At 47.1% G+C, this 17,953-nt stretch overlaps 1 protein-coding gene across 1 annotated transcript; it reads right to left on the bottom strand.

Moving 5' to 3' along the window:
• Window positions 1-2,072: 2,072 nt before the first annotated feature.
• On the bottom strand, window positions 2,073-3,331 carry LOC127323951 (uncharacterized). Its single transcript, XM_051352064.2, has one exon. It carries the CDS (start codon window positions 3,237-3,239, stop codon window positions 2,376-2,378), a length of 864 nt encoding a protein of 287 aa, XP_051208024.1. The 5' UTR covers window positions 3,240-3,331; the 3' UTR covers window positions 2,073-2,375.
• Window positions 3,332-17,953: the final 14,622 nt, after the last annotated feature.

Raw genomic sequence — 17,953 nt, 5'->3', positions numbered from 1 at the left:
AGCTGAATTTACAAAAACACAAGAGGTAGCCTGAAAAGACATTAAGAGGGCTTTTGATGTTTTTGAAGCTAGATTTGCAATAGTCTGAGGTCCATCCCGGTTTTGGGATAAGCAAACCTTCAAGGACATCATGACCACTTGTGTGATTCTTCACAATATGATCATCGAGAACTTGTCATTTTTCTTTGACAAGGTTGGTACTTGGGTCAAACCAGCAAGAAATTCGGATGCTATTGTGGCATTTCTTGAAACACACCGTGAGATTAAAAATGCCGGATCCGCAGAACAACTTCAACTTGATCTCATTCAAAACCATTGGTGGAGGCACAACAAATAGGTAGTGTCACATTTGGATTTATTTATATTTCAAACCATTTATTATTTGATGTAATGATGCTAAACATTTGTTGTATTTTGGATTATTATTGTATTATATGACCCTAAAATATTTTTTGTACTCCCTCCAGTTTATATTAATTGACTCTAATATGGATGTATGTAGACATATTTTAGTTTTAGATACATCCATATTGAAGTCAATTAATATGAATCGGAGGGAGTATCATTTGCTTTATTGTGATTCATATGTAAATTATTGCAAAACCATTATGCGGTGCTTTGGAAAAACTCCGCACAGCACAAAATATGCTATTATGCCGCGAAAATGGGCGACCGGCTAGGAGTGTTGTTTTTCCAGGCAGCAAAACACATCGTAGTTTTATGGGGCAAAAATCGCAGCGGCAGAATAGATACCTTTAATAAAAACCTGAAATATATCTTGAGACGCACCCATTTCCTATTTTCCTTTCCAAACTCTCTTCTTCCTCAACAGTCACCTGCCCTCCTCGGCTAGGCCGCACTAGAGCCGCCCGCCCCTCAGCCACATCGGGCCACATAGTGTCTATATACATTCAAAATTTGATAAATCTAAGACATCTATTTATAGACAGAGGTAGTACATGTTATTGTTATCGTCTTCTCTAAAAATGATGGAAAGGGCTAAGAGAAGGCGTTCATTCTCTAACGTTGTCCATGCCCTAATGGAAGACTACCATCTCTGCAGACTACCCTCTACGATTTCCTTCATACAACCAGGTGTACTTGTTCCCTAATCAGATCGGCCAATCCAAAACCAAAGCATACACAAAGTAATTATAGTGTCAGTGTTGCATTCCTTACAGCTATGGCCCCTACGGCCCTAATGACATAGCCACCATCAAACAGTTTAAGTAATATGGTGATGTTGAACAACAAACAAGCAATTTTTCTCTCACCTCTGAAAAGAGATCAATCCAAGTGTCTGGCATATTTCACTGCAGATCAAAAAGTTATCAGATTTTCCAAGACAGAACACAGCATGAATCAATCACCTTCTTACGAATTCCAATAAGAAAACACAGAAATATGACAAAAAAAATATCCAAAAATACAAAAGTAAAGAGAAAATGAATTAGTTAATTCAATAAGAGAGAAAATGGGAGTCTGAGACAAAATTGTAAATTCACAACCAGCAAGTCACAAGAAGGATGTAAGCCCAATCACTGTAGGGAGAGATCAGAATTAAGCTTGTTCTGGCAATCTCATAGGAAGTCAATCGTTCAATTGGGGTTTCAGTGTTGGGTCACTACATCCAGAGATACAGCAATTAGCAAGATCAATGCAAAGTTAGGTGCAACTAGCAGTTGAATGTACTTCAGAAACAATGAGTATCACTTCAATGTAACACGGCAAAAAACTAGAGGGAAAATAAGATGAAGAGAGGTACTTATAGTTTCAGCGTTGCTTCCCTTACAGCTATGGCCTGCTCATAGAGCCACCATCAAACATTTTCATCCAATCGACACAAATATAATGAACAACAAACAAGCTGTTTTTCTCTCACCTCTGAAAAGAGATCAATCCACTTGTCTGACAGTGCATATCAAAAACTTATCAGATTTTCAAGACAGAACACAATGTGAATCAATGACCTTGTTAGTGATTCCCGATAAGAAAATACAGAAATATGACTCAGTCTGAATCTAAATTCACAACCCAACATCATATAGCTAAACACATAGGCATCTGCAGAATATCACAACACAACAACTCATATAGCTATTTCTGTCTTAAGTTTAGAACAGATACAACATTTGTATAGCATTTACATATATGTATATAATCCTCGCGACGCTGAAGTAACACCAATCTCTCTTGCCAACAGTGCCAGATCAAAACCTTATCCGCAGACCACTACACTCTACGCTTTCCTTGATACAGCTGGGTATATTTGTTCCCTAACCAGATCGGCCAAACCAAAACCAAAACGTACAACTCTAAATCTCTAATACAGAAGAACCATAGAAGCAAAGGATCGCAATTACCGCTCGGCTCATTCATGCGGGCACGGCTGGTCCGCGTCCGCGCCCGGCCTTCCAGGCCTCGTACTTGGGGTCGTCGGTGGGGAGCTCGAATCGGCAGAGCGGGCATGAGTTGCGCACCTGGAGCCAGGGCACGATGCAGTCCTCGTGGTAGCGGTGCGAGCAGGGCATCCTCTTGACGCGCTCCCCCGCGGCCACGCCGTCCTTGCACACGGCGCACTCCTCCCCATGCTCGTTAATGGTTACGACGGCGGACGGGAGGGCGTGGATGGCGGAGGTGGACGCGGGCGGCTTGCTGGTGAGGAAGAGCGCCTCCCCGCCGGCGACGAGAAGGTCGTGCGCGTCGCGGTGGGAGGTGTAGACGAACCCCTCGTCGGCGTCGGCGGGGGGCGTGGCGCCGAGCACCTCCCACTCGGGCTCCGCGGCGGGCCCGGGGGCGGGCGCGGGCGCGACCTCCTCCCAGTCGAACTCGTCGGCGGGGGCGGGGGGGTACAGCGGCAGATCCGGCTCGGACTCCTCGTCGAACTGGAGGCAGTCCCACGGGATGGAGGCGGAGGAATCGGCGCCGTCGTCGTCGTGGTCGTCGTCGTCCTCGGGGAAGCCGAGCCCGTCGTTGCGGGGCGCGACGAGCGCGTCGTGGAAGAGGTCCCGCTCGACGGAGAGGAACTGGCTGCGGACGCGGTCGGCCGCGGAGACCGACAGCGCGGGCGACGCGGGGGTCGGATCTGGGCGGAAGACCGGGACGAAGGCGTCGTAGCAGGAGGAGGAGGAGGTGGTGGTGGGGGTGGGGGTGGGGGTGGAGGAGGAGGAGGGCTCTAGGGTTTGGAAGATCTCGTCGGCGGCGAGGCGCAGGAGGAGGTACGGCGACGCCATGGCCATGGGGCTGGGGAAAAAATCGCGGTCCTGGTCCTGGTCCTGGAGGAGCGTTTCGGTCGGGAATCCGCTGCTTCCCTATATGCGTGTGGCGGTGTCCGTGCGACTCTCGCGCGCGGTAGATGGGAATGGCGACCGTGTCCTTGTCTCGTGACTGGTGGGGCCCAGATGTCATCGAGCTGGCTGATGAATTGTGGAGACGCTACCGATGGTTGGTCTGTGGTTGCGTCCTATGATGACAGGTGGGGCACGAGGGTCTGGCCCCACCTGTCAGGCAGGCGTGTTACAGTAGGAAGTGGTAGATTGATCGATGGCTGAGTCGTGCGAACGGAGGAAAATGCTCAGCCCACAGTGATGTACTCGTCTGTACCCACTGACCGGTGGGGCCACGTTGTTACGTTACTCGCTTGTCAGTGAGACATTAGGTGATTAGGTGCGTGAGAGCGAGGTGACACCTTGAAGTCAAACTTGGGGCAGTGGCGCTGTGCAGTGTGAGCGGAGCAAAGGTGGTGGGTTGCTTGCACATGCGCGGATTACAGGCTGTCTGACAGCGACGCAGGGAAGCCGCAGCTTCTTCATCCGGCCGCGCAAGCAAAGCAACACGTTGATGTTCACTGCTGCGAACGAGCGTTGACTATGTACACGAAGAACATCGTACGGGCACCACTTCTTTCACGGTCAAGTCCCAGCCTCGTAATTTTTCGAGGTATCCCCGCCTTGCATTTTTTACGGCTGCAATATCATCATACAATATCTTGCTCAGTGTGTTGAGATCTTTGTAACCCAATACTTCCAACATTTCAAAGAATAAGAAGCCTGTTTTTCGCGTTTTTTCTTTGACCAAACAATAATTCAAATATGTAGTATACTCTCTCCATATCAGCTTAGCAGTCTTAAGCGTAGCCCTATGTTTTCAATTTGATGCATTCGAATTTACATAAATTTAAGATATCCTTTTATGAACAGAGGTAATATATCATTAGAAAATTTATATGTTATATTTTCTAATAGTACAATTTTTGTGTTATATAGTTTATACTATATCTGTTAAAATTGGCGACCTAGGTACACATGTAGGACTAATAAACCGATACCGAGAGACTATTAGGGCATTAAAAAACTAGTGTACTATAAATTCCACGTGTTAGGTACACATGCGCCCACACCAATGCACACACTACAATTCTAATGTGAGCTTTATCTTTTCTGCCCATCCCATTTAACCAATTCCCAAACAAATTTGTAATATTTAAAGGTGGAGATATGTTAAATGTCATATAGACAATCTTCCCAATTATTTGAGTAAACGGGCAAGATATAAAAAGGTGTTTTATTGCCTCATCTTGATCACAAAAAACAACATTTAGCACAGCCATGCCAATTACGTTTTGCCAAGTTCGCTTTCGTATAAATCACTTTTTTATGGAGAAACCACATAAAAATATTTATCTTTAGTGAAACTTTCATCTTCCGAATGTACTTTTTGAGAAAAATGGTATGGTTATATAACATATCAGCATACATCGACTTGACCCTGAATATGACAGAGGTGTTTAAATACCATTTAAAAATATAGTCAGTACCTGTTAGCTAAACCAAAATGAGTCTATGTAACAGGTGTGTCCATCTATCCCACATCCAACGGTGACATTTTTGTGATTTCCAATATTATAAAAGAGAGGGATACTCTTCCGCTAAAGATTTGTTACCCAACCAATTATCCTCCCAGAATCTAGTGTTTTGACCAACAACGAAAGACCCTAGAGAAAATAAATCGGTCTTCACATTCATTAAACCCTTCCAAACAGGGGGGGTCATTTGGTTTTGCTGAAACCTGGGAAAGGGTTTTCGACTGCAAATATTTCTTATGCAGCAGCTCTTGCCACACGCCATCCTCATTCAAAAGTTTGTAAAGCCACTTGCTAAGTAGAAATTTGTTTTTCAGATCTACATCCACTCCTAGTCCTCCTTGATCTTTGGGTCGACATATTATATTCCATTTAATTAACCTATATTTTTTCTTATGTCCATCGCTTTGCCAAAAAAAACATGATTGGAAGAAATCCAACCTCTTCCAAACTCCTTTCGGTATCTCGAGGAAAGAAAGCATGAACATTGGGAGACTATTTAAAACTGAATTGATCAGAACTAAACGATCACCATATGATAATACCCAATCCAACTACTTAGCTATATCTCATCGATCATCCACTTGTTTCCATTCACCATTTCTCAGCTTGCGGTAATGGATTGGAATTCCTAGATATCTAAAAGGTAGTGAACCTATGTCACAATCAAATATAGTTTTATACTCTTTCTCCATTTGGTTCGCCTTTCCAAAAGAAAATAGCTCGCTCTTGTGAAAATTTATTTTTAATCTGGACAACTGTTCAAAAATGCATAAGACTAATTTCATGTTTAAAGCTTTTTGAAGGTCGCTGACAAGGGATTAACTTGTCAATGCCTACAAGTTGTTGTTATCACCAGAATTTGACCGAGTCAGAGGTGGGCCGCGATCAAGATGGGCTTAAAGATTATACATGGAAGAATATACGTGAATCGGCCTTATGCACAACGTTTGGGCTAGCTTGCCCGTGTATCTGTAATATAGTAGATCGCATCTTAGATTAAGAGATAGAGTTTGACCCGTGCACGGTTAGGTGCACGCCTAAATTAGAAAGTCCCCTGGACTATAAATATGTATCTAGGGTTTATGAAATAAACAACAACCAACGTTCAACCACAAATCAATCTCGGCGCATCGCCAACTCCTTCGTCTCGAGGGTTTCTACCGGTAAGCATCATGCTGCCTAGATCGCATCTTGCGATCTAGGCAGCACAAGCTTATTCTCGTTGTTCATGCGTTGCTCGTACTGAAGCCTTTTTGATGGCGAGCAACGTAGTTATCTTAGATATGTTAGGGTTAGCATCGTTCTTCGTATCATATGCTATCGTAGTGCAACCCTTGCATATCTAGCCGCCCTTACACCTATCTTAGGTGTAGGGGCGGCACCCCGCTTGATCATTATTTAGTATATCCGATCCGTTACGGTTGCTCCTTGTTCTTCAAGGATTAGTTTAATATCTGCAATAGTTAGGCCTTACAAAGGGTTGGAGGATCCAGCGGCACGTAGGGTGTCGTTTGCTAGTCCTAGACAGGATGTTCCGGGGATCAACCTCGTGTTGGTTTTTAGGCCTTGTCTAGGATCGGCTTACGATCACCGTGCGTGGCCGCGAGGCCCAATCGTGAGTAGGATGATCCGATTATGCGGTGAAAACCCTAAATCGTCGTAGATCGTTTTAGCTTTATCTTGATCAAGCAGGACCACCATATATTCGTGCACCTCGTACGAATCATGGGTGGATCAGCTCCTTGAGCCGATTCACAGGATAACCTGAGAGCCGATCGAGGCTCGTATTTAATGTTTACGTGTATGCCATGCAGGAAACTAAGCGAGGCATCTCCATCACCTTCCTGACCAGGTATAGGTCAGGTGGCACGCCCTTGCACTAGCATCGGACGTGTGTACCAGAGGCTTTGCGGGCCGTCGCTCGGAGGGACCAGGGCCAGCCGCAGCCCTAAGTTGTTCCCGGCTCTACTGTGTTGCCCGTCGCTGCCCGCCGGTGGGTTTTGACCGCAACACATTCTGGCACGCCCGGTGGGACAAGCTTCGTCATCGACCACATCGCCATCTACATCTGAGATGGCGGACGGCACTCCAGTCACGTACGAGGATCTGACCGACGAGCTCAAGAAGAAGTATGACGAGGTCAAAGCAATCCTCGAAGCCGACCTCATCGGCTCTTTTCGCAGAACCCGTTCACATGGCATCAGGTGGAAGGGGTTCTCGCCGATGGTGCACTCGATGGGATAGACCTCTCTGCCCCGTCGAGGAAGAACGCACCAGTCCCTACGTCAGGAGATCAACTACATGGTGGCTCACTCGCTACACCGCCACTCTGAGAACCTGGTGAACACTTTGGAGCGTGTTGCTCTCCGGGTGATCCAGGAGATCATGAGGCACCAGTACTCTCCGTCAGGACCAGCTCTCGGGACACACCAAGGAGAGATGCCACTCCAGTCCCGTCCACCGCTGCCGTTTGCGTTGGCAGCGCCAGAAGTGCCGAATTCACCGGCATTCGTCGTCTACAAGATCGGTGGTGACCCTAGTGACTGCCAGTTCTTGCATGAGGCGCCTAAGGAGATCCCTCACGGGTACATGTGCACATACGTGCTGCATCATGCAGAATCGGGCGCTCACAAACCAGGCCGCGACAGCGAGGACTTCGGGAAAGCAGGAGGAACGTCGGCAACAGATCTTGAGAAGCGTACGTGGCTAACTAAATATGCCACCCCGACGAACCTCCGCAGCACAGCTCCTGCAGCTTGGCTCGTAGCTGGAAAAGCAAGCATGGCTGGCTAAGTACGCCACCCGGCGAATCTTCGTAGTTCGACTCCTGCAGCCCGGACCGCGGATCAGATCGATCGATCCTGAGGGACCGATTCGGCATGGTGCCGAAAGGAGGACAATCGGCTATTCCAAGCCGTACCCCGATGAATACGAGGTGGTCCCGCTACCACCCAAGTATCGGCTCACGACTTCTCCAAGTTCAGTGGATCAGATGGTTCCAGCTCCATCGAGCATGTGAGCCGATATTTGGCACAGCTAGGAACGGCCTCAGCGTCGGATCCACTACGCGTGAGGTTCTTCGCGCAGTCCCTCACGGGATCGGCTTTCGGGTGGTACACTTCGTTGCCACCGGACTCGATCCGGACTTGGAAGCAGTTAGAAGAACAGTTCCACATGCAGTTTCACTCAGAAGCTTCCGAGTCTGGCCTTGCCGATCTAGCACAGATACGTCAGAAGTGTGGAGAAACTGTGGCAGATTACATCCAGCGCTTCAGAAATCTAAGGAACCGATGTTATTCGGCTCGTGTGACTGAAAAGAAGCGATCGAGTTGGCAGTGGTGGGCCTTGCCTCACAAATCAAGGACATGGCCTCCCAAGCAGACTATCCTTCACTGGCGCACATGGTTCAGAAGCTGTCAGCATATGAACAGCGCCACCCGGACTTGTACCAGGACAAATTCAAGCGTGCAGTAATCCTGGTCGAAGCAGAGGAAGACGAAGTGTCTGCGGGAGATCAAGAGGTAGCAGTGGCTGAATGGACTCGGGGGGCAACCCCCGTGTCCTGCAAATGGGTAAAGCCACCAGGCCCGCCCAGGGGGTTTGATTTTGACGTGACCAAATCTGAGCAAATCTTCGACCTCCTGCTCAAGGAGAAGCAGTTGAAGATACCCGAAGGTCTCAAATTCCCCACGGTACAGGAGCTGAACGGAAAGCCATACTGCAAATGGCATAACTCGCTCTCCCATGCCACCAACGACTGCAGGGTGTGGCGTCAGCAGATCCAAATGGCGATAGAACAAGGACGTCTGATTTTCAACCAGTACGCCATGAAGGTCGACACTCACCCTTTCCCCGCCGTTAACATGGTGGAGTGCACTTACCCTGAAGGTTGCCAGCCAGGATCCTCGTTCAGCATCAACATGGTAGGACCTGGGCACCGCTCTGGCAATGATGGAGACGAGGGCAGCTGCTCTCGTAGCAAGGACACAGAGGAGGCCGCTCCACGCGATCGGCTCCGTCACGATGGCAAGCGCTACGTCACAGAGGGAGAAGTGAAGAACATAAGATATCAGCAACCCCTCTCTGATCACCTCCTCAACAAGTATGTGAGTCAGTATGGCCAACGCCGACGATCCAGCGATGATGATGAAAGAGATCGTCTGGCTAGAGAAGCCAGAAGACATCGTCGGCATGATCGCGATGAGGAGGAGTACGAGCGCCGTGCCAAAGAAAAGACAAGGGAGCAAGGCGACGAAGATAGGCATTGGGACTGCCCCTTCTTCAGACATTGCTGGGATTCAGGAATGAGCCGATTGCCCACAATCGGCAATTGCCCAGAATGCAACCAGAAGAAGAAGGAGGCAGCCAACGTGTCCGTGTTCAAACGTCTAGGGCCTCTCCCACCACAAAGCAAACGCGCTGAGTCCCCTCGGCTGGAAGATCTCGAGGATTCAGAAGACGAGGGAGAAGAAGAAGAAGACAGGTACCACCGGCCAAGGTGGTGCCCTGATGGAATCAGCCGTTCCCAAAAGCGTAGGGTTCAGCGATTGCGTGGCTTGGAGGAAGCCGAAAGGTTATACCTGCACACGCTAAGAAAGGCGCGGCCTGATCTGGCTGCGAAAATTCAGCGAACCCTGGATGAGGAGGGTCGACCACGGAAAATGGAGTGGCGCCCCAAGCAAAGGAAAGCCGATGATGATACATCGGCTGGCACAAACATGGTACTCGTCCTTCCGACGGAGCTTAGTGCTCCAGGATTACACGAGGCACCCAATTTGGACGACTGCGAGCGCATCGACGTGGCAAAGGATGAGGTTGGGCTGGTCTTATCCACCGGCCTGACTGTGTAGCAAGAACAAACCGATGAGCAAACATGGCGAGGCCGATCCTTGGATCGGCCCCAAGGATCTATGAAGGAACATTACAGAGCCTTCATTGAGTGCTTCAATCAATATGGAGGCCGATTCCAGCAATCGGCCAAAATTATCCTCACCACATGTTCTGCTTATATGCAACGTCGATCTAATGGGCAGCGGTTTACGTCGGCTGATGAGTCCGGGAAAATCAATATTGGTCCTACCAAAGCCGACGTGCAAATACGGTGCCTTGGCTAGACTACAGAGCCGATATCTGCAGTTACCTGTCAGCTTCGGCTCGGGGGGCACCTAAACCAGATGAACACGTGCAGATGAACATGTGTACAGTGAAACATTGGGGGCCGATTAGAAAAATCGGCCAGTAAAAAAAATTTCATGACATACAGCCGATGCGGACATCGACTTTAGAACTGAGAGACAAAGCCGATGCACAGCCATCGACTCTAGTATAACTACGCAGGATCTACTGGCTACGTGTTCAAAGCACGGATCTTCACCAAGTCCAGTTCAGCTGTGGGGCCTTCTGCTTCCTCGAGGGAGTAAAACGATGAGAGCTTCTTCAGCTGCCTTGAGCCGATTCTGGTGCCTGAGCCTTCTTGTCGAAGATTTCCACCCTTGGTGCTAGTTCAGCAGTGCTGTCAGAAGAAAGGTGATCGGTTTTGGTGCATCCTCACCGACATTCTCGCCTTAAGTAAGGCTCGGGGGGCAGCAGGCCTGGTAGATGCTCTGAGCCGATTGGGGTACCATCGGCTGATCCTTCGTCGCAACCTTCTTCACAAAATGATGAGTGTTTGAAGAAGACCATTGGGTCTGGTTGGAAGAATTCAAAGGTTTTCCTGAAGGCTCTACATTATCCACCGGATCTCAAGATCATCAGTCGAAGAATTGAAGGAGGGATTTTAAAGGACCGATGCGTTGCTATCGGCTCATTACGCATTGGCTAAGGGGACAAATCGGCAAAATCAGTATGAGAGGAAATCGGCTAAATTAAGCTCAAAGGAAATCGGCAAAATCAAATTGGGAGAAGTTCTTCATTGATAAGCAAGATTTCTTACATAAAGAGCTGATTGCTCTCAAAAGGAAGTACTAGGGGATACATTGACCCATCTACTACTACTGATCCTATGCTAAAGGTCCTATCTACGGGCCGTCGTTGCCCTCGTCGTCGCCGTCGTCGCCGCTGTCGGCGCTACTCCCGGCGGGCTCGTCGTCGCTGCTCCAATGGCCGCCGACCGGGCCCTCGTTGTCCTCATCCTCCTCGTCAGCGTCGTCGTCGTCGCTGTCGAAGTCGCTGAGGTTCCCCGGCCAGGGGCAGAACCGTTTGGCCGGCGGCTCATCGGAGGAGGTGTCGTCCTCCTCCTCCTCCTCCTCCTTCTCCTCCTCCTCCTCCTCGGGAGAGGTGAAGTCGTCGCAGGAGAAGCGATCGTCATCGCTCTCCTCCTCCGTTTCCCTGTCGGCGAGGAAGCGGAGGTCGCTTTCCCCGTTGGTCAAGGACTTGTCGTCTTCAGACCAGACGGAGAAGTCATGGCTGGGCTCCTCCCCGGCCTCGATGGCGCGGCGGGTATTGGCTGCATGGACCTCCGCCGGGTTCGGCTCCGGCGTCGGCTCGCGGGAAGAGGAGGACTGGGTGGAAAGATCCGATGGAGCAGAGGAGGAAGAAGACATGGTGGCGCAGGAGGGCTTTTGGAGTGCTAATGCGAGGGGGATGCGGAAGTAAACTGTTCGGAGCGGTTAAATAAAAGGGGATATAGTGGAAATTCAATGCCACAGCAGTTTCCGAGGAAGTGGTGCCTAAAAGAAAAAAAAAACTGCCAGGTCACGCGGAGAAGTTGAGAAGGCAAGGCATCATGATTAAGGATACTGCGACGGTTCTGCCACGACATGACCCAACGAAGAAAAAGCAGAGTGATTTTGGAATTATCAATTCCAAAACCAGGGGGCATGTGTTATCACCAGAATTTGACCGAGTCAGAGGTGGGCCGCGATCAAGATGGGCTTAAAGATTATACATGGAAGAATATACGTGAATCGGCCTTATGCACAACGTTTAGGCTAGCTTGCCCGTGTATCTGTAATATAGTAGATCGCATCTTAGATTAAGAGATAGAGTTTGACCCGTGCACGGTTAGGTGCACGCCTAAATTAGAAAGTCCCCTGGACTATAAATATGTATCTAGGGTTTATGAAATAAACAACAACCAACGTTCAACCACAAATCAATCTCGGTGCATCGCCAACTCCTTCGTCTCGAGGGTTTCTACCGGTAAGCATCATGCTGCCTAGATCGCATCTTGCGATCTAGGCAGCACAAGCTTATTCTCGTTGTTCATGCGTTGCTCGTACTGAAGCCTTTTTGATGGCGAGCAACGTAGTTATCTTAGATATGTTAGGGTTAGCATCGTTCTTCGTATCATATGCTATCGTAGTGCAACCCTTGCATATCTAGCCGCCCTTACACCTATCTTAGGTGTAGGGGCGGCACCCCGCTTGATCATTATTTAGTAGATCCGATCCATTACGGTTGCTCCTTGTTCTTCAAGGATTAGTTTAATATCTGCAATAGTTAGGCCTTACAAAGGGTTGGAGGATCCAGCGGCACGTAGGGTGTCGTTTGCTAGTCCTAGACAGGATGTTCCGGGGATCAACCTCGTGTTGGTTTTTAGGCCTTGTCTAGGATCGGCTTACGATCACCGTGCATGGCCGCGAGGCCCAATCGTGAGTAGGATGATCCGATTATGCGGTGAAAACCCTAAATCATCGTAGATCGTTTTAGCTTTATCTTGATCAAGCAGGACCACCATATATTCGTGCACCTCGTACGAATCATGGGTGGATCGGCTCCTTGAGCCGATTCACAGGATAACCTGAGAGCCGATCGAGGCTCGTATTTAATGTTTACGTGTATGCCATGCAGGAAACTAAGCGAGGCATCTCCATCACCTTCCTGACCAGGTATAGGTCAGGTGGCACGCCCTTGCACTAGCATCGGACGTGTGTACCAGAGGCTTTGCGGGCCGTCGCTCGGAGGGACCAGGGCCAGCCGCAGCCCTAAGTTGTTCCCGGCTCTACTGTGTTGCCCGTCGCTGCCCGCCGGTGGGTTTTGACCGCAACAGTTGTAGACTAGGGTTTTGCGGAAAGTAGGGGCAAGTAGATCTCGAAGGTTTTAGCAGAAAAGGTGCTCGACTGCTAAAAACTAGGGTTTGTGTTGACAATGATTCGATCATTTCTTTCTCCCTCGGCTCCCCTTTATATAGGAGGTGGAGCCGAGGTTTTCGTATCCCCCACAAGTTACAAACTATCGAAAGACACTTCGAGTTCGTCTCGTATAATTTAAAATTTCTTTATTCCTAATCTATCTCCATCTTCCATATCGATGCTTTATTGGGCTTTCGGACTTTGTAATCTTCGGGTCATGGGCTTTCAGTAATTCCCGGGTACCTTCTTTGGTAGGCCCATTCGGGATGCCTATGTCAGTATCCCCTGAGATTTTGCTTGAATTGCAGAGTCGAGTAAAATCTCCGCCGTAAAACCAATCCATACTTTCTTCGAGTTACCACACAATTTCTCTAAAATCTTTATATCTTGCATAGGGATAATGGTAAATAGGGCTGGTTCATCTGACGGATCAGGTACTAGTTAACTGCTCTTGTGGCAAACCCATAAAAACCTACTTCGAGGTTAAGTCCCTAGACTCGACCTCGGTATACTGGCGTAATTCGAAATGTGTTGCTTAAGGTCTTACCATGAGCCGGATTCCAGTCATATTTTATCGAGTACCTAACGCGTCCGTTAGGATTTTTCTCCGCGTCTGTTGACACGGATAAAGTAGCAGAGCGCATTCGGGTGCGATACCACGTCACACAGGATGGATCCCGGGGATTTACCTTCGTAAAATATTACGGCATTCAGAGATTTTTCCGCGGCGTACACGCTCTGAGAATATATTGTCGAGTGTCTTTTCCGGCTGTTGGAATGGCATATTCATTCGAGTCATATGAAGACTTAATATCTTGACCTCCCGATGGGAGTACATAAAGAGTTATGTTTTAACTCGAAAATGTACGATGATATTTCTCATATTTCATCGGGTGCGCGACCAGCGCTCCCGATGGGAGTAGCCCCCGAGGCTACAGCCAAGTGCTTGTACTTGGTTGTAGGCTCGACTTTTATTGTCTTGTCGCTATTTTGTTAGCTTTCCTTTCTTCTTCTCTTTTTTTACTTTGCTGCTCTCCATCTTTTTCATTTAGTTGAGTGCGCGACCAGCGCTCCCGATGGGAGTAGCCCAAGACGCTACAGCCAAGTGTTTGCACTTGGTTGTAGGCTCAACCTTTTCTATTTTGCACCAACTCAATATTTTTCTTTGTCGCCTCTCCCTCTTATCAGACGTATGAATCATATTTCTGATAAGAGTTGCCCCGAGCATATAAACAAATGCTTGTATTTGATCCTAAGCTCCCGAAGTTTTTCTGGCTGGAACACTCGAGCTTTTCCTATCACTATATTTGATAGAAGCACTCGAAGTTTTCTTTGGAATGACATCACTGATGACGATAGCCACGACCGCCTCCTTGGGAAACCACGGCTCCTGTCACTTCTCTGAAACGTGGGTCCAAAGTTTTGCACCATCGACACGTTGCGCAAGTGGGGGACACACATCCTCCGTAATTTGCGGCACGCGCGTAGTAACTCCTGTCCAATAACTTCACGCTGAAAAGACCGTTGTACCCTTGTGGACACGCCTAAGGCTTAAGATGCATTTATTTTTCATCCAACGGCGCGACAGATTGGCTCCTCGCTATAAAGCCACCATAACTTCTACCTTTTTCCCCTTCCCCGCGCCGCACATTGATGCGTGCAGTTAACACACGTCCGTTGGGAACCCCAAGAGGAAGGTGTGATGCGTACAGTAGCAAGTTTTCCCTCAGTAAGAAACCAAGGTTTATCGAACCAGTAGGAGCCAAAAAGCACGTTGAAGGTTGATGGCGGCGAAATATAGTGCAGCGCAACACCAGGGATTCCGGCGCCAACGTGGAACCTGCACAACACAATCAAAGTATTTTGCCCCAACGTAACAGTGAGGTTGTCAATCTCACCGGCTTGTTGTAACAAAGGATTAGATGTATAGTGTGGAAGATGATGTTTGTTTGCGAAGAACAGTAAAGAACAATTGCAGTAGATTGTATTTCAGATGTAAAGAATGGACCGGGGTCCACAGTTCACTAGTGGTGTCTCTCCCATAAGATAAATAGCATGTTGGGTGAACAAATTGCAGTTGGGCAATTGACAAATAAAGAAGGCATAACAATGCACATACATATATCATGATGAGTACTATGAGATTTAATCAGGGCATTACGACAAAGTACATAGACCGCTATCCAGCATGCATCTATGCCTAAATAGTCCACTTTCAGGTTATCACCCGAACCCCTTCCGGTATTAAGTTGTAAACAACAGACAATTGCATTAAGTATGGTGCGTAATGTAATCAACACAAATATCCTTAGACAAAGCATCGATGTTTTATCCCTAGTAGCAACAGCACATCCACAACCTTAGAACTTTCTGTCACTGTCCCAGATTCAATGGAGGCAAGAACCCACTATCGAGCATAAATACTCTCTCTTGGAGTTACAAGTATCAACTTGGCCAGAGCCTCTACTAGCAACGGAGAGCATGCAAGAACATAAACAACATATATGATAGATTGATAATCAACTTGACATAGTATTCAATATTCATCGGATCCCAACAAACACAACATGTAGCATTACAAATAGATGATCTTGATCATGATAGGCAGCTCACAAGATCTAACATGATAGCGCAATGAGGAGAAGACAACCATCTAGCTACTGCTATGGACCCATAGTCCAGGGGTGAACTACTCACACATCGATCCGGAGGCGATCATGGCGATGTAGAGCCCTCCGGGAGATGATTCCCCTCTCCGGCAGGGTGCCGGAGGCGATCTCCTGAATCCCCCGAGATGGGATTGGCGGCGGCAGCGTCTCTGGAAGGTTTTCCGTATCGTGGCTCTCGGTACAGAGGGTTTCGCGACGAAGGCTTTAAGTAGGCGGAAGGGCGGAGTCGGAGGAGTCACGGGGGCCCCACACGCTAGGGCCGCGCGGGCCCCCTCTAGGCCGCGCCGCCCTAGTGTGGCGGCGCCCCGTGGCCCCACTTCGTTTCTCCCTCGGTCTTCTGGAAGCTTCGTGGAAAAATAAGCCTCTGGGCGTTGATTTCGTCCAATTCCGAGAATATTTCCTTACTAGAATTTCTGACACCAAAAACAGCAGAAACAAAGAATCGGCTCTTCGGCATCTCGTCAATAGGTTAGTGCCGGAAAATGCATAATAATGACATATAATGTGTATAAAACATGTGAGTATCATCATCAAAGTAGCATGGAACATAAGAAATTATGGATACGTTTGAGACGTATCAAGCATCCCCAAGCTTAGTTCCTACTCGCCCTCGAGTAGGTAAACGATAACAAGGATAATTTCTGAAGTGACATGCTATCATAATCTTGATCAATACTATTGTAAAGCACATGAGATGAATGCAGCGATTCGAAGCAATGATGAAGATAATGAGTAAACAAATGAATCATATAGCAAAGACTTTTCATGAATAGTACTTTCAAGACAAGCATCAATAAGACTTGCATAACAGTTACTCATAAAGCAATAAGTTCTTAGTAGAAAGCTTTGAAACAACACAAAGGAATATATAAGTTTCAGCGATTGCTTTCAACTTCAACATATATATCTCATGGATAATTATCAACACAAAGTAATATAACAAGTGCAATAGGTAAACATGTAGGAATCAATGCACACAGTTTACACAAGTGTTTGCTTCTAAGATAGAAAGAATAGGCAAACTGACTCAACAATAAAGTAGAAGATAGGCCCTTCGCAGAGGGAAGCATGGATTACTATTTTTGTGCTAGAGCTTTTTATTTTGAAAACATAGAAACAATTTTGTCAACGGTAGTAATAAATCATATGTGTTATGTATAAGATATCCTATAAGTTGCAAGCCTCATGCATAGAATACTAATAGTGCTCGCACCTTGTCCTAATTAGCTTGGATTAACACGAATTATCATTGCATAACATATGTTTCAACCAAGTGTCACAAAGGGGTACCTCTATGCCGCCTGTACAGAGGTCTAAGGAGAAAGTTCGCATTGGATTTCTCGCTTTTGATTATTCTCAACTTAGACATCCATACCGGGACAACATAGACAACAGATAATGGACTCCTCTTTAATGCATAAGCATTTAACAACAGATAATATTCTCATAAGAGATTGAGGATTTGTGTCCAAACTGAAACTTCCACCATGATTCATGGCTTTAGTTAGCGGCCCAATGTTCTTCTCTAACAATATGCATACTCAAACCATTTGATCATGAAAATCGCCCTTACTTCAGACAAGACGAACATGCATAGCAACTCACATGATATTCAACAAAGGTAAAAGTTGATGGCGTCCCCAGAAACATGGTTACCGCTCAACAAGCAACTTATTAAGAAATAAGACACATAAGTACATATTCTTCACCACAATAGTTTCTAAGGCTATTTTCCCATGAGCTATGTATTGTAAAGGCAAAGAATAGAAGTTTAAAGGTAGCACTCAAGTAATGTACTTTGGAATGGCAGAGAAATACCATGTGGTAGGTAGGTATGGTGGACACAAATGGCATAGTTTTTTGGCTCAAGGATTTGGATGCACGAGAAGAATCCCTCTCAATACAGGGCTAGGCTAGCAAGGTTGTTTGAAGCAAACTCAAGTATAAAACGGTGCAGCAAGACTCACATATGAACATATTGTAAGTATTATAAGACTTTACATCGTCTCCTTGTTGTTCAAACACCTCAACCAGAAAATATCTAGACTTAGAGAGACCAATCATGCGAACCAAATTTTAACAAGCTCTATGTAGTTCTTCATTAATGGGTGCAAAGTACATGATGCAAGAGCTTAAACATGATCTATATGAGCACAACAATTGCCAAGTATCAAATTATTCAAGACATTATACCATTTACCACATGCGGCATTTTCCATTTCCAACCATATATCAATGAACGAAGTGGTTCAACCTTCGCAATGAACATTAAGAATAAAGCTAAGAACACATATGTTCATATGCAACAGCGGAGCGTGTCTCTCTCCCACACAAAGAATGCTAGGATC

Source organism: Lolium perenne, chromosome 7, assembly GCF_019359855.2.
Source record: "Lolium perenne isolate Kyuss_39 chromosome 7, Kyuss_2.0, whole genome shotgun sequence".
Classification (NCBI taxonomy): Eukaryota; Viridiplantae; Streptophyta; class Magnoliopsida; order Poales; family Poaceae; genus Lolium; species Lolium perenne.
This window is presented reverse-complemented; position numbering and strand designations above follow the sequence as displayed.